This window comes from Nesoenas mayeri (assembly GCF_963082525.1).
Source record: "Nesoenas mayeri genome assembly, chromosome: 28".
In the NCBI taxonomy this organism is placed as follows: domain Eukaryota; kingdom Metazoa; phylum Chordata; class Aves; order Columbiformes; family Columbidae; genus Nesoenas; species Nesoenas mayeri.
In genome coordinates, this window is record NC_137558.1 from 769,624 (window position 1) to 790,641 (window position 21,018).

The 21,018-nt window shown below is 65.6% G+C and overlaps 1 protein-coding gene across 1 annotated transcript; it reads left to right on the top strand.

The window, feature by feature from the left end:
* Positions 1 to 741: 741 nt before the first annotated feature.
* Positions 742 to 19,625, top strand: COL2A1 (collagen type II alpha 1 chain; the record flags this gene model as incomplete). Its single annotated transcript, XM_080360556.1, is given in 54 exon segments — positions 742 to 917; positions 3,006 to 3,294; positions 4,918 to 4,950; positions 5,079 to 5,132; positions 5,211 to 5,264; positions 5,375 to 5,476; positions 5,557 to 5,634; positions 5,739 to 5,783; positions 5,877 to 5,930; positions 6,014 to 6,067; positions 6,142 to 6,195; positions 6,275 to 6,328; positions 6,412 to 6,465; positions 6,883 to 6,927; positions 7,042 to 7,095; positions 7,216 to 7,260; positions 7,379 to 7,432; positions 7,519 to 7,617; positions 7,794 to 7,838; positions 8,488 to 8,586; positions 9,538 to 9,558; positions 9,564 to 9,590; positions 9,938 to 10,045; positions 10,139 to 10,192; positions 10,286 to 10,384; positions 11,204 to 11,257; positions 11,338 to 11,436; positions 11,527 to 11,580; positions 11,693 to 11,746; positions 12,094 to 12,147; positions 12,254 to 12,307; positions 12,417 to 12,461; positions 12,661 to 12,759; positions 12,845 to 12,952; positions 13,038 to 13,091; positions 13,509 to 13,562; positions 13,646 to 13,699; positions 13,795 to 13,848; positions 13,928 to 14,035; positions 14,171 to 14,224; positions 14,303 to 14,356; positions 15,192 to 15,353; positions 15,436 to 15,543; positions 15,878 to 15,985; positions 16,099 to 16,152; positions 16,229 to 16,336; positions 16,876 to 16,929; positions 17,015 to 17,122; positions 17,215 to 17,268; positions 17,383 to 17,490; positions 18,138 to 18,426; positions 18,524 to 18,711; positions 18,970 to 19,212; positions 19,314 to 19,625. Coding segments are annotated over 54 exon segments (4,635 nt in total). The 3' UTR covers positions 19,461 to 19,625.
* Positions 19,626 to 21,018: the final 1,393 nt, after the last annotated feature.

Here is a 21,018-nt window from a genome sequence, read left to right on the forward strand (position 1 = left end):
GGGACCCCTGGGATGTGATGGAGGAGTCTCATTCTTCCCAGGATGTGATGGGGGGGGGTCGATCTTCTTGAGACCCCCAGGACGTGATGGGGGGGGTCTCAATCTTCCCAGAACCCCCTGGATGAAATGGGGGGGGTCCTCACTCCCTGGAACTCCTGGGATGTGATGGGGGGGTCTCAATCTTCTTGAGACCCCCAGGACCTGATGGGGGGGGGGGGGGGGGGCTCCTCCTTCCCAGGATGTGATGGGGGGGGTCCCAATCTTCCCAGAACCCCCTGGATGAAATGGGGGGGGGGGGGGCCTCACTCTCTGGAACCCCTGGGATGTGATGGGGGGTCTCAATCTTATTGAGCCCCCTAGGACGTGATGGGGGGGGGGGGGCTCATCCTTCCCAGGACGTGATGGGGGGTGCTCATCCTTCCCAGGATGTGATGGGGGGGTCTCAATCTTCCCAGGACCCCCAGGATGTGGTGGGGGGGGGTCTCACCCCCGTTATCAGCCCGACCTCCCCATCCCCCCCGGGGCCGTCCCGGAGCGGGGGGGGGTCCGCGCATCCCCGTCCCCCCCGCCCTCCCTCCCCCGTCCCTCCCGCCCTGCCGGTGCGTGCCCGGGGGAGGGCCGGGGTGCGGGGGGGGCGGCCCGGCTCGGGTTACAGGCCCGGGGGGCCGGGGGGGACATATACGCGGCGGCGGGGCGGCGCGGGCACTGCCGGGCCCGCCGCACGGTGAGGGGCTCCTCGCCATGGGCCGCCCGCTCCGCATCGCGCTCGCCGCGCTGCTCATCCTCGGGGCGGCCGCGCAGGACCGGGACCTCCGTGAGTACCGGGACACGCACCCGGCCGCCGCGGACCCGCCAGCGCAGCTGCGGGGCGGGCGGGAGCGGGGAGCGGGGGACGGCGCGGGACACGGGGGGACAGTGTGGGACACAGAGGGACAGTGTGGAATACTGGGGGGACAGCGTGGGGACAGTGTGGGGACAGAGTGGGACACGGGGGAACAGTGTGGGACACGGGGGGACAGTGTGGGAGTCGGGGGGACAGTGTGGAATACTGGGGGACAGCGTGGGGACAGTGTGGGACACAGGGGTACAGCGTGGGGGACACTGAGGGACACGGGGGACAGCGTGGGGACAGTGTGGGGACAGTGTAGGACACTGGGGACAGCGTGGGACAGTGTTGGACACGGGGGAACAGTGTGGGACACGGGGGGATAGCGTGGGGACAGTGTGGGACACGGAGGAACAGTGTGGGACATGGGGGGACAGCGTGGGGGACACTGAGGGACACGGGGGACAGCGTGGGGACAGTGTGGGACACGGAGGAACAGTGTGGGACACGGGGGGCACAGCGTGGCACAGAGTGGGGCAGTGTAGGGGGACACCAGGAGACAGTGTGGGGACACTGGGGGACAGTGTGGGACACAGGTGTGGGACACGGGGGACAGTGTGGGGACACGGGGGACAGTGTGTGATAGAGGGGGACAGCGTGGGGTGAGTGGGGAAAGTTTAATGGTACTGGGGGGGACAGTGTGGGACACTGAGGGACTGCACAGGAGAGTGGGAGACAGTGGGGACAGTGTGGGGACACTGAGGGACAGTGTGAGATAGAGAGGGGACAGTGTGGGATGAGTGCGGAAAGTTTAACGATAGTGGGGGGGGACAGCCTGGGGTGGATGGGGACACTGGGGACACTGGGGGACAGCCTGGGGTGGGGGGACACACACACATAGCATTAGGAGCGTGGGGTACAGATGGGACAGTGGGGTGCAGCACGGGGACAGCAGGTGACAGTAGGGGACAGCCTGGGGACATGGGGGACAGCCTGGGGACATGGGGGACAGCCTGGGGACAGCCCTGGGGGTTAGGGGGAACAAGCTGGGGACACCAGGGAACACCCCGAGGGCCCTTGGGGACACCAGGGCACCTCCTGGGGATCCTGGGGCACATCCTGGGGACACTGGAGCACACCTGGGGACCCTGGGGACACCCTGGGGACGCCAGGAGACACCCTGGGGACACCTGGGCACTGCTGGGAACCCTGGGCCACCTCCTGGGGACACTGAGGTGCATCCTGGGGACACCCAGGGACCCTGGGGCACCTCATGGGGACACTGAGATGCACCTTGGAGACCCCTGGGGACACCTGGGGACCCTGAGGCACCTCCTGGGGACATGGAGATGCACCCTGGGGACACCTGAGGATGCTGGGGCACCTCTTGGGGACATTGAGCTACCTCTTGGGGACCCTGGGGACACCTGGGGACCCTGGGGCACCTCTTGGGGACACTGAGCTACCTCTTGGGGACCCTGGGGACACCTGGGAACACCTGGGGCACCTCCTGGGGACACTGGGGTGCAGCCTGGGGACACGAGCCCCCCCCGAGACCTTGGGGACACTGGGGACACCACCCATGTCCCAGCGGAGCTGCAGGGGCTGTGAGGACACACTGAGTGTCCCGGGGGGGCGGGGGACGGGACACCCCCGTGACAGCCTCCAGTGCCACCGCTCCCACCCCCCGCAGCCAAAGCAGCACAGGCAGCGCTATCGCGATAGCCCCGCCCCCCCCTTGGTCCCGGCAGCTGCTCTTCGGGCAGCACTATCGCGATAGCCACCTCCCCCGGCCCCCCCTTCCGCCGCTTATCACCGACCCCCTCAACAGAGGCAGGGGACGGGCGGCGCTGTCGCGATAATCACCTCCCGCAGCCTCTTTTCTCCCGGCAGCCGCTTTTTCCACCGCGCTATCGCGATACCCACCTCCCCCCGGCCCTTCTCCTGCAGCACAGCCAACCACGGGCAGCGCTGTCGCGATAATCACCTTTCCGAGCCTCTTTTCTCCGGGCAGCCGCTTTTCCCACGGCGCTATCGCGATACCCACCCCCCCCCCCCTTTTCTCCCGGCAGCCGCATTTCCACCGCGCTATCGCGATACCCCCCCCCCCCCCTTTCCTGCGGGCAGCCGCATTTCCCACGGCGCTATCCCGATACCCACCCCTTTATCCTCCCGGCAGCCGCATTTCCCACGGCGCTATCGCGATACTCACCCCCCCGGCCCCCCTGCCCCCCCCCCCCCCCCATGCTGTCTCCCCAGCCGAGGCGGGCAGCTGCCTGCAGGACGGGCAGCGCTATCGCGACAAGGACGTGTGGAAGCCGGAGCCGTGCCAGATCTGCGTGTGCGACACGGGGACCGTCCTGTGCGACGAGATCGTGTGCGAGGAGCTGCGGGACTGTCCCAGCCCCGAGATCCCGTTCGGAGAGTGCTGCCCCGTCTGCCCCGCCGCGCGCCCCCCCGGTCCGCCGCTGGGTACCCCCGCTCCGCCCGCGCCCCATGGATGGGGGGGGACATCCATGGGGACACCCCCCCCACCCCAGTCCCGCCTCTGGGTACCCCCCGCTCCGCCCGCGCCCCATGGATGGGGGGGGGACACATCCATGGGGACACCCCCCCCCCCCACCCCGGTCTGCCTCTTGGGTACCCCCATGCACCACCCGGGGCCCATGGATGGGGGGGGGACATCCATGGGGACACCCCCCCCCCGCTCCGGTCCACCTCTGGGTACCCCCGCACCGCCCGTGCCCCATGGACGGGGGGGGGACATCCATGGGGACACCCCCCTCCCCGCCCCAGTCCGCCTCTGGGTACCCCCCGCACCACCCGGGCTCCATGGATGGGGGGGGGGACACCCATGGGGACACCCCCCCACCCGCTCCGGTCCACCTCTGGGTATCCCCCATGCACCGCCTGGGCCCCATGGATGGGGGGGGGACATCCATGGGGACACCCCCCCCCCCCCCACCCCGGTCCGCCTCTGGGTACCCCCATGTACCACCCGGCCCCCATGGATGGGGGGGGACACCCATGGGGACACCCCCCCCCCGCCCTGTCTGCCTCTTGGGTACCCCCATGCACCACCCGCGCCCCATGGATGGGGGGGTGACATCCATGGGGACACCCCCCCCTTGCCCCGCCCCTCCCTGCAGGGAAAAGGCAACTTGACCCCCCCCCCCCCCACAATCATCCCAAGTTGGAAAAGAATTGGCTTTAAATCACCAAAAATCATTTAAACCCCCAAATGGCTTCAAAGCCAACAAGTTTTGGGTTTTTTTCAATGGGTTTGGGGGTTGAGGGGGGGGCGTGGATACCCCCCCCACCATGATGTTCAACCCCCCCCAAAACTGTCATAATTCACTTGGAATGATGGAAAAATGATACTGCCCCCCCCCCCGTGACCCCAGTTCCCCCAAACCCCTGAAGTTGCCTTTTTTTAACCCTTTTCCTGCCCCCCCCCCCCCCCAGGAGGGGGGTGAAGGGTTGACCCCCCCCGCAAGCCGCTGAGCGCCGCTTTGCCCCCCGCCCTGCTTTGGGGGAGCCCCCGCGCTCCTGTGCCCCCCACTTTGGCCCCACAGCCCCCCAGGAGCATCACGACCCCATATGTGTGTGTTTCCCCCCCCCAGCCTGTCCCCCCCCCTCTAATTACTCTATTTCTTTGGTTTGTTCCAACAGGGCAACTTCTCCCCAAGGTAAGGCTGCTGTGCCCCCCCGTCCCAATTCCATGGGCTTTTCCCCCAAAATATAGTGTGTTCCCCCCCCATCCCAATTCCATGGGCTTTTCCCCTAAAATATAGTGTGTTCCCCCCCCGTCCCAATTCCATGGGCTTCTCCTCCAAAATATAGTGTGTTCCCCCCCCAGTCCCAATTTCATGGGGTTTTCCCCCAAAATGTACTGGGGGGGGGGGCTCAAGGCCTTGGGTATCTGCATAGGGTGACATGCTCTGCATTGTCACCTCTTGGGGGGATTTGTCACTTCTTGGGGGGGTTGTTACCTTGGGGGGGGGGGTGGGAATAAATCTGGGGGGGCTGGGGATAAATCTGGGGGGGTGTGGGGGTGCCCCCCCTTGGCTCAGCCATGTTTTGTCTCACAGGGACAGAAGGGCGAACCTGGTGACATTAAAGATGTAAGTGCTGCAGGTGGGGGGGGGACACCCCCAAAATGGAACGGGGGGGGGGGGTGTGTTCTGAGCAGGGCGGGGGGGGTCCCTTTATAACCCATCTCACCCCACCCTCGTGTCCCCCCCCCCCGCAGGTCGTAGGACCCCGAGGGCCGCCGGGGACCGCAGGTGGGAGCGCGTTTCTCCGGGCAAATTGTTGGCATATTTGCGTGGGGGGGGCGGGATTTGGGGAGCTGACCCCCCCCCCCCCCCCCCCTTCCCTGCAGGGACCGGCAGGCGAGCAGGGACAGCGAGGCGACCGCGGCGAGAAGGGGGAGAAGGTGAGAGCGTCACCCCCCCGGGGGAAAAATCCCCCCCCAGCACCAGCACCAGCATCAGTGAACTGACGCACCCGCCGCATGGGTGACCCCCCCCTTTTAAACCCCCCCAGGGTGCTCCTGGCCCCCGCGGAAGGGACGGAGAACCCGGCACCCCTGGAAACCCCGGCCCCCCCGGTCCCCCCGGCCCCCCCGGCCCCGCCGGTCTGAGTGGGGTGAGTAGCAGAGGGTCATTTTTGGGGTGAAATGGGGTTTTGGGGGCGGTTGGCGCACTCAGTTCATTCCCCCCCCGCAGAACTTCGCGGCGCAGATGGCGGGCGGCTTCGATGAGAAGGCGGGGGGCGCGCAGATGGGCGTCATGCAGGGACCCATGGTAAGGGTGCCCCCCCCCCCCCACCCCCAATGTCACCAACACTGGGGACCGTCCCCCATTTTGGGGGTCCCCCCGCTCCTCGTGACACTTGTCTCTATCCACAGGGCCCCATGGGACCCCGCGGCCCCCCCGGACCCTCCGGCGCTCCTGTAAGTTCCGCCCCCCCCCCCCCGCCAGGTTTGTGGGGGTCTCTGGGTGTGTGTTCCCCCCCCACCCCGCTGATGTCCCCGTGTCCCTTCCAGGGTCCCCAAGGATTTCAAGGCAACCCCGGCGAACCCGGCGAGCCCGGCGCTGCTGTGAGTGACCCCCTGTGCCCCCCCCGGCCTGGGGACGCGCCACCCCCACCCCCCCTCACCCACCGCCTCTCTGTCCCCTTTAGGGTCCGATGGGTCCCCGAGGGCCACCAGGACCCCCTGGGAAACCCGGTGACGACGTGAGTGCCCCCCCAAACCCCCCCCGCCCACAGGGTGACCTTGTCCCCCCCCAACTCAACTCATGTCCCCGCAGGGCGAGACCGGCAAACCCGGCAAAGCCGGCGAGCGCGGCGCCCCCGGCCCCCAGGTAAAGCTGGATCCGACCCCCCCGGGATTGTCCCCTCCGTGTCCCTCCTTTGTCCCCAACCCGCTGTCCCCCCTCGCAGGGTGCGCGTGGCTTCCCCGGGACACCCGGTCTCCCCGGAGTGAAAGGTCACCGGGTAAGTGTCCCCCCCCCAATGCACCCCCGGTGTCCCCATGGCCTGGTGACACAGAGGTGACACCCCCATCTCGCTGTCCCCAGGGCTACCCCGGCTTGGACGGCGCCAAGGGAGAGGCGGGCGCTCCTGGAGCCAAGGTAAGTGGTGGGGCGACTGTTCCCACGGTGTCACGGCTGGGGGCGACTGTCCTCATGGTGTCAACGCTGGGGGTGACTGTCCCCGCGGTGTCACGGCTTTGGGGCGACTGTCCCCACGGTGTCACGGCTTTGGGGTGACTGTCCCCATGGTGTCATGGCTGGGGGTGACTGTCCCCACGGTGTCACGGCTGGGGGCGACTGTCCCCATGGTGTCATGACTGGGGGTGACTGTCCCCCCGGTGTCACGGCTGGGGGCGACTGTCCCCACGGTGTCATGGCTGGGGGTGACTGTCCCCCTGGTGTCATGGCTGGGGGGTGACTGTCCCCGCGGTGTCACGGCTGGGGGGCGACTGTCCCCACGGTGTCACGGCTGGGGGTGACTGTCCCCATGACGTCCATCTCTCTCCCCCCCGACAGGGCGAATCCGGCTCCCCCGGCGAGAACGGCTCCCCCGGCCCCATGGTGAGTGTGGGCTGGGCTGGGGAAAACTGAGGCACGGGGGGGGTGCTGCCCACCCCCCAGCCCCGGCCGGGCAGCACAGACCTGACCTGTCCCCGTGTCCCCGTGTCCCCCCAGGGTCCCCGCGGGCTGCCCGGAGAGCGAGGACGTCCCGGCCCCTCCGGCGCTGCGGTGAGTGTGACGCCGCCTGGTTGGTGGCACCCGGTGACACCCCGGTGGCACCACGGTGGCACCACGGCGGCGGGGGAGGGTGTCCCTTGTCCCACCCCCGTGACTCCTGTGTGTCCCCAGGGTGCTCGTGGCAATGACGGCCTCCCCGGCCCCGCTGGACCCCCCGTGAGTAAAGAGCCGCTTGTCCCCTTCCTGGGCTGCTGGACCCTGTGTCACCCAATGGGGGACAGCAGGGACCCCCCAAAACCCTGGGGAGGCCCTCACGCTCTTCTCGCCCCCCCAGGGACCCGTCGGCCCGGCCGGAGCCCCCGGCTTCCCCGGTGCCCCCGGCTCAAAGGTAAAGGGGACGGGGCCGCTCCCGGCGGGGGAAACTGAGGCACGGCTCCCGCTGCCCCCCCCCTCACCCCGCTGTTCCTCCCCCAGGGTGAAGCGGGTCCCACCGGCGCTCGCGGTCCCGAGGGTGCCCAGGGACCCCGTGGTGAATCCGGCACCCCCGGCTCTCCCGGCCCCGCCGGTGCCCCCGTAAGTGCCGTCCCTTGCTGTGTCCCCCCGCAGGGGTTTGTCCCCACGTGTCCCCTGGCCCGGGGGCCACGGGGAAGGGGCCGATCCTGCGAGGGGTGGGGGGGAAGGGGTCGTTCTCTGCTCGGGGAAACTGAGGGCCCGGGGGCAGAGCCGGGCTCAGCGGCACCTGGTTTTAGGGTAACCCAGGGACTGACGGCATCCCCGGCGCAAAGGGGTCGGCGGTGAGTACGGCTGGGGACGGGGACGGGGACGGGGACGGGGACGGGGTGTCCTGAGGCCCTGGGGGGCTGGGGAGGGGGCTGGTCCTGAGCGGGAGATGTGGGGGACACTGGGGGGTCATGGGGGACATGAGGATGTGGGAGGATGCTGGGGAATCGGAGGATGCTGGGGACATGGGGACACTGGGGGACATGGGGACACTGGGGGACATGGGGGACACTGGGGGACACGGGGACACTGGGGGACATGGGGATGTGGAAAGGTGTTGGGGACACAGGGACGCTGGGGGACGTGGGGACATGGGGATGCTGGGGGACACTGGGGGTGCTGGGGAGTGGAGGATGCATGTGGGACACTGCGGGGACGCTGGGGGCACTAAGGGCTGCATGTGGGACATGGGGACACTGAAGGGTGTGGGGACACTGGGGGTGCTGGGGGGACACTGGGGGTGCTGGGAGTGGAGGATGCATGTGGGACACTGCGGGGATGCTGGGGGGACACTGGGGACACACATGAGGTATTTGGGGACGGGAGGCCGCTGGCAGACGTGGGACGCGGGGGACACTGCTGAGGGACGCGGGGTCACCGGGGTGTGGGGGGACACGGGGGTGTGGGGGGGACACGGGGCTGTGACGGCGGCCCGTTCCACAGGGTGCCCCCGGAATCGCTGGCGCTCCAGGCTTCCCCGGCCCCCGCGGGCCCCCCGGCCCCCAGGGAGCCACCGGCCCGCTGGGACCCAAGGGACAGACGGTAAGAGACCCCGAGACCCCCGGGATGGGGACCAGGGCCCTGGCCACGCCCACTCACACCTGGCCCCGCCTGCTCTGGCACACGCTCCGCCCTTTCTGCCGCAGGCCACGCCCACATCCCCCAAATCTTGGCGGGTTCCCCACTTGGTCACTCTTGGGTGACTCCCAGGTCACCTGGTCCCCAAAGGGGCCATCGGGGATGGGGACAGTGACACGGTGGGGATGAGATGGGTGGGATGGGGACAGTGACACGGTGGGGATGAGATGGGTGGGATGGGGACAGTGACATGGTGGGGATGAGATGGGTGGGATGGGGACAGTGACATGGTGGGGATGAGATGGGTGGGATGGGGACAGTGACATGGTGGGGATGAGATGGGTGGGATGGGGACAGTGACACGGTGGGGATGAGATGGGTGGGATGGGGACAGTGACACGGTGGGGATGAGATGGGTGGGATGGGGACAGAGGTGGGGTTGGGGACAGAGACAAGTAAAAGGACAGGATGGAGATGAGGATGAGGAAAGAGATGGGGACAGGGATGACAATGGGGACAAAGATGACAATGGGAACAAAGATGACAATGGGGACAGGCTTGGGGACAAGGATAGGGCTGAGGGTGGGGTCAGGAATGAGGACAGGAGTGGGGACAGGAACGGGGATGGGGACAAGAATGGGGATGGGGGCAGGAATGGGGATGGGGACAGGAACAGGGATGGGGACAGGGATGGAGATAGGATAAGAATGGGCATGGGGACACGATGGGGACAGGGATGGGGACACGATGGGGACAGGGACGTAGATGTGAGTGAAGGTGAAGACAAGGCTGGGCTGGGGACAGGGCTGGGGACAATCATGGGCACAGGGCAGGGGCCACAGCCTGGAGAGGCGCCTGGGGACAGGGCCAGCGCGGGGACCCCGCGGCCACGTCCCCCGTCCCCTCTGTCCGCAGGGAGAACCCGGCATCGCCGGCTTCAAGGCGAACAGGGACCGAAGGGCGAGACGGTGAGTCCGGGGGGGCGCATCCCCAGCCGGGGTCCCCGTGGCCCCTCGCTCCCGCCTCGCCGGCGTCTAACGAACCTCTTCCCCTAACGAGGCCCCTCGAGGGCAGCGTCCCCCCCGGCGGGGAACAATGGCCGCAGTGTTTGCGTGTCCCCCCCGCGCGGACATTCCCCCCTCGCTTCATTAACCAGGCTCAATGCGCCGGGCCGGACCCCCGCCGCGGCGCCCCCAGCCCCGGCGCCGGCGCCACACGTGGGGTCCCGGCCGGCACCCCCGAGGACCGCGGGTTATGGGGGGCTGGGAGGGGCGCAGGAAGGTCCCCCCCCCGGTGACCCCGTTTTCCTCCGCAGGGACCCGCGGGACCCCAAGGTGCCCCCGGACCCGCCGGCGAGGAAGGCAAGAGAGGAGCCCGCGGCGAACCCGGCGCTGCCGGCCCCGTGGGGCCACCCGGAGAGAGGGTGTGTGACCCCCCCGATCCCACAGCGAGGCGCCGCACCCCAAAAAACCTTCCCCCCCCATTCCCATTCACTCCATCTCCTCTTCCTCCATAGGGCGCCCCTGGCAACCGCGGCTTCCCCGGCCAGGACGGGCTGGCTGGACCCAAGGTGGGACAACGGGGTGATGGGTGGGGGGTCCCGGGGGGGTGAGCACCCCCCTGAACCCCCAAACTCACCCCCTGTGCCCCCCCCCCCGCACAGGGTGCTCCGGGCGAGCGCGGCCCCGCCGGGCTGGCGGGTCCCAAAGGAGCCACCGGTGACCCCGGGCGCCCCGGAGAGCCCGGCCTGCCCGGAGCCAGGGTGAGACTTTGGGGGGCCCGGGGGTCCCCCAATGCGCCGGGGGGGGCGGACAGGGCGGGACACGTGGTGGGACCCGCTGGGGTCGGCGAGGAGGCACTTTGGGGTCTGTTATGGTGCTTTTGGGGCCAATACGGTGCTTTTGGGGTTGAAAAGATGCTTTTGGGGTTAAGGTGCTTTTGGGGATGGCTAAAGCACTTTTGGGGTCGATAAGGTGCTTTTGGGGCTGGTTACAGCACTTTCGGGCTTAAGGTCCTTTTGGGGCTGGTTAAAGCACTTTTGGGGTCACTAAGGTGTTTTTGGGGCTGGTTAAACCACTTTTGGGGTCGATAAGGTGCTTTTGGGGCTGGTTAAAGCACTTTTGGGCTTAAGGTGCTTTTGAGGCTGGTTAAAGCACTTTTGGGTCACTAAGGTGCTTTTGAGGCTGGTTAAAGCACTTTTGGGGTCGGCCAAGATGCTCTTTGGTGTGAAGATGCTCTTTGGGGTTGGTTCAGTCGCTCTTTGGTGCTAATTAAGATAGTCTTTGGGATTAGTTAAGATGCAATTTGGTGTTAGCAAAGATGCCTCTTGGTGCTAATTAAGATGCTCTTTGGGGTTAGTTAAGACGCATTTGGGGCAAGTTGAGATATTCTTTGCTAATTAAGATGCATTTGGGGTCAGCAAAAATGCTGGTTGGGGTTAAGATGCTCTTTGGGGTGAGTAAAGGTGAATTTGGGGTCAGCCAGCACGCTCCTGGGGTCCAGCAGCCCCCTGGATGGGGTGCTCAGTGTCCCCCACTTTGGGGACCGCCCCCCACACCCCCCAATTCCTCCCGCCCCGCAGGGTCTGACCGGCCGCCCCGGCGACGCGGGTCCCCAAGGCAAAGTCGGCCCAACCGTAAGTGACAACGTGCAGGGGGGGCGGTTTTGGGGACACACGGCGTTGGGGACACACGACTGACACCCCCGTTCCCCCAGGGCGCCCCCGGCGAGGACGGGCGCCCCGGCCCCCCCGGCCCGCAGGGCGCTCGCGGCCAGCCCGGCGTCATGGGCTTCCCTGGTCCCAAAGGCGCTAACGTGAGTATTTGCCTGATTTTGACCCAAATTGGGGCTGGCGTGCGGAGCCCGTCACCGTCACCGTCACCGTCACCTCTCTGCTCTCAATAGGGCGAGCCTGGAAAAGCCGGAGAGAAGGGGCTCCCCGGTGCCCCCGGGCTGCGGGTGAGTTGTTTCCCCTCCCTCACCGCCCCCCAAAATCACAGTTTCTGCAGCCTGCGGGTGGGGAAACTGAGGCACGGGGGCAGCTCAGCACCGGGGGGTTTCTCCTCCATAGGGTCTCCCCGGCAAGGACGGTGAGACAGGAGCTGCCGGCCCCCCCGGACCTGCCGTGAGTGTCGCGGCCGCGTTCGCCCGGGGCAAAACCCTCAAAATGGGGGGTCTGGGGTTGCAGCCCCCCCAGCTCTGGGCAAAGGGCCACGCTGGGTCTGCTCGGGGTGGAGCTGCGGTGTTCCCTGGCCTTGTGGTGTTGGGGATTTTGGGGTCCCCCTGTGATTCCTGGGGTGGGGGAAGCCTGAATCCCAGGAGGTTTTGGGGTCCCGAACCCCAGGTTTGGGGGTCCCGAACCCCAGGAGGTTTGGGGGTCCCGAACCCCAGGTTTTGGGGTCCTGAACTCCAGGAGGTTTTGGGGTCCCAAACCCCAGGTTTTGGGGTCCCACACCACCATCCTCCCCACAGGGTCCTGCAGGCGAGAGGGGAGAACAAGGAGCCCCCGGTCCCTCTGGCTTCCAGGTGAGCACATGGAATGGGGTTTTGGGGTGACACTCATGGGTGACCCCAAACCCCCATCTCTGGGGGTCCCACTGCTGTCCCTGATGCCACTTCTGTCCCCTCCCAGGGGCTGCCCGGGCCACCAGGTCCCCCCGGCGAGAGCGGCAAACCCGGAGATCAGGTGAGCCCCCATTTGTCCCTCTCCTCCGTGTCCCCCCGGCTGCAAACGGGGGGTCAGGACCCCCGGCAGCCCCTGGGACTGACCCCCGACTGTTCTTCTCCCACCACAGGGTGTTCCTGGAGAAGCCGGTGCCCCTGGTCTCGTTGGCCCCAGAGTGAGTGTCACCCGTCCTCCCGGCGGGGGACGGACACCTCTCCCCCTCCCACGGGGGGTTTTGGGGGGCGCGAGGGGGTCACTGGCACCCCCCGTCCCTCTGTGGTGGCGCGGGATGGACGATCCGCCCGCCGCCCCCGGGGACACCCACGCCAAGGCCGTTGTCACCCGTTCCTAACGCCGCGTCCCCCCCGGCGCAGGGCGAACGCGGCTTCCCCGGCGAACGCGGCTCCCCCGGCGCACAGGGGCTGCAAGGGCCCCGCGGGCTCCCCGGCACGCCGGGCACCGACGGACCCAAGGTGGGTGACAAGCTCGGCGCTGTGACACGGGGGGGTGTCTGCGCGTTGCGGGGTCGGCACCCCATTAACTTTCACTCTGTTTTAGGGTGCAACCGGCCCAGCCGGCCCCACCGGCGCCCAGGGCCCCCCAGGGCTGCAGGGGATGCCGGGCGAGAGAGGAGCCGCCGGCATCGCCGGCCCCAAGGGTGACAGGGTAAGTGGCGGGTGACACGGTGACAGGCGTCCCGAGTGGCGCCAGGTCTGGGCTCGGCTCACGCCGCCTCCCTCTCGCCCCCCAGGGAGACGTCGGAGAGAAGGGTCCCGAGGGAGCCCCCGGCAAGGACGGCGCTCGTGTAAGTGGGACGGGGGCGCGGCGGGAGCGGGGACGCGGGGGTTTGTCATCATCTTTGCCATCATCTTTGCCATCATCTTTGCCATCATCTTTGCCACCATCTTTGCCATCATCTTTGTCATCATCTTTGCCACCATCTTTGCCATCATCTTTGTCATCATCTTTGCCACCATCTTTGCCATCATCTTTGTCATCATCTTTGCCATCCTCTTTGCCATCATCTGTGCCATCATCTTTGTCATCATCTTTGTAATCACCTTTGCCATCATCTTTGTCATCATCTTTGCCATCATCTTTGCCATCATCTTTGTAATCACCTTTGCCATCATCTTTGTCATCATCTTTGCCATCATCTTTGTCATCATCTTTGTAATCACCTTTGCCATCATCTTTGTAATGATCTGTGTCTCCTCCGCAGGGTCTCACGGGTCCCATTGGTCCCCCCGGCCCCGCTGGCCCCAACGGCGAGAAGGTGAGAGCCCGGGCGGCCCCTCGCCTGCCCCCCACCCCGAAATAACCCATCCCCCCAAAACCTCCCCATCCTTTCTTTCCCAGGGTGAATCCGGCCCCCCTGGTCCATCCGGCGCCGCCGGTGCCCGCGGTGCCCCGGTAAGTGCCACCGCCCCCGCGCCCCCCGGTGCTGGCAGCGCCATCGCTGCCGATCCTCCCGAGTCCCACCCCAACTGAACCCGTGTCCCCCGCAGGGCGAGCGCGGTGAGCCCGGCGCCCCCGGTCCCGCCGGATTTGCCGGCCCCCCGGTGAGTATTTGGCTCCGTTCCGCCCCCGCCGAGTCCAGCATCGGTTCAACCCGCTCACGGCGGCACTTTCCCCCCCCAGGGCGCCGATGGACAAGCCGGTGCCAAAGGCGAGCAAGGAGAACCCGGGCAGAAGGGCGACGCCGGTGCTCCCGGTCCCCAAGGCCCCTCCGGCGCACCGGGCCCGCAGGTGGGTACCGCAGGGACCCCCAAAACGGGGGCGAGAACCCACAGGTGTCCCCACTCCCGGGAAATTTAGAGCCCGCACGTTGTACCCCCCCAACCCCGCCAAACACATTTCTAACCTGTTTCCTTCCTCTTCCAGGGTCCAACTGGTGTAACTGGTCCCAAAGGAGCCCGGGGTGCTCAGGGCCCCCCTGTGAGTATGGGGGGTGGGTTTGGGGGGGGGGTGCTGGGGGGGCAGCGCCTGAGCTGATTTTCCTGCTCTCCTCCCCAGGGAGCCACTGGATTCCCCGGCGCCGCCGGCCGCGTGGGGCCACCCGGCCCTAATGTGAGTCTGGGGGCAACTGGGATCACTGGGGGGCAACTGGGATCACTGGGGGGCAACTGGGATCACTGGGGGGCAACTGGGATCAATGCAGGGGCAACCGGGATCACTGCGGGGAAGGAACTGGGATCACCGGGGAGGCAACGGGGATCACTATGGGGGAAGAACTGGGATCAATGCAGGGGCAACTGGGATCACTGGGGGGTCACCGGGATCACTGGGAGGGAGAACTGGGATCACTGGGGGGGTCACCAGGATCACTGTGGGGGAAGAACTGGGATCAATGGGGGGTCACCAGGATCATTATGGGGAAAGAACTGGGATCACTGGGGGGGCAACTGGGATCACTGGGAGGGAGAACTGGGATCAATGGGGGGTCACCAGGATCAGTGGGAGGGATAACTGGGATCACTGGGGGGTCACCAGGATCACTGGGAGGGAGAACTGGGATCACTGGGGGGTCACCAGGATCACTGGAAGGGAAGAACTGGGATCAATGGGGGGTCACCAGGATCACTGGGAGGGAGAACTGGAATCACTGGGGGGGTCACCAGGATCACTGGAAGGGAAGAACTGGGATCACTGGGGGGGTCACCAGGATCACTGGGAGGGAAGAACTGGGATCAATGGGGGGTCATCAGGATCATTATGGGGAAAGAACTGGGATCACTGCGGGGGCAACTGGGATCAGTGGGAGGGAGAACTGGGATCACTGGGGGGTCACCAGGATCGCTGTGGGGATCCAGGATCCGGCCCAGAGGCCCCAGCGGTGCTGGGCCGCGGGTGATGAAGGCGGAAAAGCCACTTGTTTGCACTAATTGTGTCTCGTCCCCCACAGGGTAACCCGGGCCCCCCCGGCCCCCCCGGCTCCGCTGGCAAAGACGGTCCCAAGGGCGCCCGCGGCGACGCCGGCCCCCCCGGCCGCGCCGGTGACCCCGGTCTGCAGGGCCCTGCCGGTCCCCCCGGAGAGAAAGGCGAACCCGGCGAGGACGGCCCTGCGGTACAATATCTGGGGACCCCCCCATCGCTGGGTGCTGTGCCACCGCCCCGCCGCCCCTGAGCCCCCCGCTGTGTCCCCGCAGGGCCCGGACGGTCCCCCCGGTCCCCAAGGCTTGGCAGGACAGCGCGGCATCGTGGGGCTGCCCGGCCAGCGCGGCGAGAGAGGCTTCCCCGGGCTGCCGGGGCCGTCGGTGAGTTGGCACGGCCACGGTGGCACCGTCCCCGCCGGGAGCCACCGGGGAGGCCGAGCGCGGCTCTCCCAGCTCGGCGCCCACCGTTGGGTGCTTTGGAGCCCGTGCGGCAGCTCAGGGTGCAGAACCCCGGGGGGATGCAATGAGCCGGTCACGGAGGCACCAGCACCCAGGGGACCCCAATGTGGGGGGTGGCAGAGCCACCAGGACCCCTGGTGCCATGGGCGCCGGGCAGAGGGCTCTGGCGGCCCTGGCGGCGGCGCTCGCTGGGACGGGCGGCGCTGGATCCCTCCTGCTCACCCACCTTATCTCACGGCTTCTCCCCCTTTTTCAGGGCGAACCCGGCAAACAAGGAGCACCCGGCTCTGCCGGCGACCGCGGCCCCCCCGGCCCCGTGGGGCCCCCCGGTTTGACGGGTCCTGCTGGCGAACCTGGACGTGAGGTAGGATCACCCCAGCACCACCGCCCGCACCGCACCGCACCCCCTGCCCATCACCGGCGCCTTTTCGCCCCATTTTTGGCTTCAAAAACTCGACTTCCCCCCGTTTTCCGCAGGGTAACCCCGGCGCCGACGGCCCCCCCGGCAGAGACGGCGCAGCCGGCGTCAAGGTGAGTTTGTCCCCGCGCCGCGCGGCCCGGCCGCCGACCCCGCGGTTCTGAGCGTCATCCCCTTGTCCCCGCACAGGGCGATCGCGGCGAGACGGGTCCCGTGGGCGCCCCCGGCGCTCCTGGCGCCCCCGGCGCCCCCGGCCCCGTGGGTCCCACCGGCAAACAAGGAGACAGAGGCGAGACGGTGAGTGCGGGCGGGACTTGGGCAATTAGCTACTGGGATTAATTGGGAGAGCCAAGCGGGGCCCTTAGCGCCTCTGAGCATCTTCCCGAGGACATTTGGGTTGGAAAGGACCCTTAAGATCATCAAGACCAACCGGTAACGACCGCGATATCCAGCCGATCTCAGCAGAAAACGGTGGCTTCTGTGGGGAAAGCTTCAATAACACCCCCAAATTCAAGTTCAGCGCCAGCGCGCCCACTCGTGGGTGATTTTCGAGCCCCTACGACGCAGAGTATTTAAATCGCTTTTAACTTCACGATGCCGAGAACACTTAGAAGTGTATTAATTAACGTGAACTTCAGCAGAGGTGAAACTGCTGCGTTTATCCGCATTCGAGCCGGAATTAAAGAAATTAGTGAAAGAAAGGGGACTAATAGGAGCTGGAGCTAAGAGCCTCATCCCGCTGCGGGGACTAAGCCGGGGTTTATTTGTGTAACGCTCTCGTGCTGTTGTTGTGGATGGAAAGCGGTGAAAGCGGGTTCACCCTTTTCTCTCCGCAGGGCGCGCAGGGTCCCATGGGTCCCGCCGGCCCCGCCGGCGCTCGCGGAATGCCGGTGAGTGAGAGCGCGGTGCCACGGGGCGCCACGGGTGGGGGCTGCGGCCACCCTGAGCCTCACGTGGCCCCTTGTCCCCTGCCAGGGTCCCCAAGGGCCTCGCGGTGACAAGGGTGAGGCTGGAGAGGCTGGAGAGAGAGGGCTGAAGGGTCACCGCGGCTTCACCGGCCTGCAGGGGCTGCCCGGACCACCCGTAAGTGCTGCGCTTGGGGGACGAGCCCCGCGCCCCTGGGGGGGCTGAGCACCCATGGGTGCTGCACCCACCCACCCTCGCTCCCTCCGCAGGGTCCTTCTGGAGACCAAGGTGCTGCTGGCCCCGCGGGTCCCTCGGGTCCCAGGGTAAGTCGTGCCCGTGGGGACGAGAGAGGAGCCGGAGCCGCCTCCGTCCTCGCCCCCCAGCACCTTCCCCACGTCGTCGCCGTGAGCTCACCCCCGTTTTGGGGCTCTCTTTAGGGTCCCCCCGGCCCCGTCGGCCCCTCCGGCAAAGACGGTTCCAACGGCATGCCCGGCCCCATCGGCCCCCCCGGGCCCCGCGGGCGGAGCGGCGAACCCGGTCCCGCGGTGAGTGAGAACGCGGCCATAGGATCGCGGCAGCGGTTTGGGGGGAAAAGCCCCTCGAGGTCATCGATCCAACCGTTGTCACTAAAACGTCCCCGAGACCCTCGTGTGTTCACCCCCCAGGGACGGCGACCCCAGCACTGCCCTGGGCAGCCTGTTCAATGCCCTTTGGGGCAGAAATCACCCCAAATTTGCACCCTCAGCCCCCCCGGGTGCAACTTGAGGCCGTTTCCTCTTCTACAAGGTGTTCCCCACCATCACCCCAATTTCATAGAATCACAGAATCGTTTCGGTGGGAACAGCCCCTCAGGATCACCAATCCAACCACAACCCAACTCCAGCACTAACCCAAGTCCCTAAACCTCATCTAAACACCTTTTAACCCCCAAAGGGACGGTGACCCCAGCACTGCCCTGGGCAGCCTGTTCAACGCCCTTTGGGGCAGAAATCACCCCAAATTTGCACCCTCAGCCTCCCCGGGCGCAACTTGAGGCTGTTTCCCCTCATCCTCTCACCCGACCCCCCCACTCCAACCTCCTTATAAATCACCATAGAGAGTGAGCAGCTCTCCCCTCAGCCTCCTTTGCTCCAGGATAAACCCCCTAATACAACTGCTCCTCATCACCTTCCTCCTCATCTTCCTCCCGCAGGGTCCTCCCGGTAACCCCGGTCCCCCCGGTCCTCCCGGTCCCCCCGGCACCGGCATCGACATGTCGGCTTTCGCGGGGCTGGGCCAGCCCGAGAAGGGTCCGGACCCCATCCGGTACATGCGCGCGGACGAGGCGGCCGGCGGGCTGCGCCAGCACGACGTGGAGGTGGACGCCACGCTCAAGGCCCTCAACAACCAGATCGAGAGCATCCGCAGCCCCGAGGGCTCCAAGAAGAACCCGGCCAGGACCTGCCGCGACATCAAGCTCTGTCACCCCGACTGGAAGAGCGGTGAGAGCCTCGGGCGCTGCGTCCCGCTCTGCGCCGTTCTCTTCGCTCCAGCCTCCAAAACCGCGTGTTCTCACACCAATTCTCCTCCCCGCCGCAGGAGACTACTGGATCGACCCCAACCAAGGCTGCACTTTGGACGCCATCAAAGTCTTCTGCAACATGGAGACGGGCGAGACCTGCGTCTACCCCAACCCCAGGAGCATCCCCAAGAAGAACTGGTGGACCAGCAAGACCAAAGACAAGAAGCACGTGTGGTTCGCGGAGACCATCAACGGCGGGTTCCACGTAAGCGTCCCCCTGCGCCGGCGCCACGTGCGGCAAACGGGAGGGAGGGTTGAGCAGGGGACGGTGGCCGGGGTTTGGGTGGGCGGTTGGCGCGTCCTCCCATGGGTTATTTTGATGGATGTTACACAAACTGGCTATTCCAAGCAAGTAGAACTTTGGGCTTTGATTTTTGCAGCCGTCTAGGAGCATAAAGCATGGAAACCGCCCCAAAACGTGGGTGTTGCGACACGCACGGGTTCTAACGCCTCTCCCCTCCAGTTTAGCTACGGCGATGAAGACCTGGCGCCCAACACGGCCAACATCCAGATGACCTTCCTGCGCCTGCTCTCCACCGAGGGCTCCCAGAACGTCACCTACCACTGCAAGAACAGCGTCGCCTACATGGACGAGGAGACGGGCAACCTGAAGAAGGCAATCCTCATCCAGGGCTCCAACGACGTGGAGATCCGAGCCGAGGGCAACAGCAGGTTCACCTACAGCGTCCTGGAGGACGGCTGCACGGTAAACCCACGGGAAGACCATGAGTTGGGGGTGGTCGCTGTCGGTTCGGAGATGCTCGAGAGCATCTAAAAACGCCCTTTTTCTCCTCGTTTTCTCCCCAGAAACACACCGGCAAGTGGGGCAAGACAGTCATCGAGTACCGCTCACAGAAGACCTCGCGCCTGCCCATTGTAGATATTGCACCTATGGACATTGGTGGAGCCGAGCAGGAGTTTGGCGTGGATATCGGCCCAGTCTGCTTCTTGTAAAAAGAATGGTTTTATTTGTGTGGTTGGTTGACTGTTGTTGTTTTTTTTGGTTTTGTTTTGGTGTTTTGTTTTTTTAAGCCCAGCCCAATACCGTCCAACTAAAAACCAAACGCCCCCCACCCCGAGTACCTTCCGACCGCTCGTCCGATTCTGCACTGAACGGCTGCGACGACGCTCGGTTCCCGGCCCCGCGTCGGGGCCCACGCGGCCGGGCGGCTGCGAAAGAGAACAACCACCGTCTTATTTATTTATTCATTCATTCTCTTCCCGTAAGACCTGTTCTATTTCTATTTAAGGTCAGGGGGAGGTGGGAATGTAAGCGACAGGTCCCATGGCCAAAGGGACCTCGCAAATCCGGGTACCACGAATCCCCTCCCGTCCCGTCCCGTCCCCCCCGTCGTTAGCAGGAACGTATGGTATGGAAAACAAAAACCCAACAAAAATGGTGCTATTCTTGTAAAACGAGTCTGTATTTTTTAACGTCAGTTGATATAAAAAGAGAAAAAAAATACTTTTGGTGGAAAGCGCGAGTGGCTGCGGGTGTTTGTGTCGCTCGGCCGGGGGGCGGCTGCGCCGTTCTGCCCACGGCAAAGCGGGCTGGGGTCCCTTCTCCCACTTCTCGCCACGCTATGGGAAAAATAGAACAAAAATAACCCCCGAAAAGGCAAAAAAAAGGGAGGGGAAAAGCATTTGAAATGATAAACTGAGGAGTGCGCTCTGGGTGAGCGGGTGGTAGGTGGATGTGAACTCCTGAAGGGAAGAAGCCAGAGGGTCGTGGTCAATGGGCAGAGTCCAGTTGAGGCCTGGGTCTAGTACTGGCAGTGCTGGGGCCAGTATTATTCAATATATTCATCAATTATTTGGATGAGGGAATAGAGTGACTGTCACCCATTTGCTGGTGACACCAAGCTGAGAGGAGTGGGTGACACTGGGAGCTGTGCTGCCATCAGAGACCTGGACAGGATGAGAGCTGGGCGGGGAAAATGTGATGAAATAGAACAAGTGTAGAGTCTTGAATGTGGGCAGAACAACCCCAGGGTCCAGTGTAAGTTGGGAATGAGCTGTTGGAGCGGTGAAAAGGGAGCTGGGGGTCCTGGGGACAGCAGGGTGACCATGAGCCAGCACTGGCCCTTGTGGCCAGGAAGCCAATGGGACCTGGGGTGGGTTAGAAGTGGGGGGTCAGTAGGTCAGAGAGGTTCTCCTGCCCCTCTGCTCTGCCCCTGTAAACAGGGTTTAGTTCGGATACTATCAGGATATACTTGGCAAACGTATATATGTATAAATACATAATATACACAGCCATAGCACCCTGAGAATGCCCGATCTCACCTGATCTGGGAAGCTAAGCAGGGTCGGGCCCGGTCAGTACTTGGATGGGAGACCAGCCGGGAATCCCGGGTGCTGTGGGCTGAGCCAGCACTGGGCCCTTGTGGCCAGGAAGCCAATGGGACCTGGGGTGGGTTAGAAGGGGGGGTCAGTAGGTCAGAGAGGTTCTCCTGCCCCTCTGCTCTGCCCTGGGGAGACCACACCTGGAATCTTGTGTCCAGCTGTGGCCCCT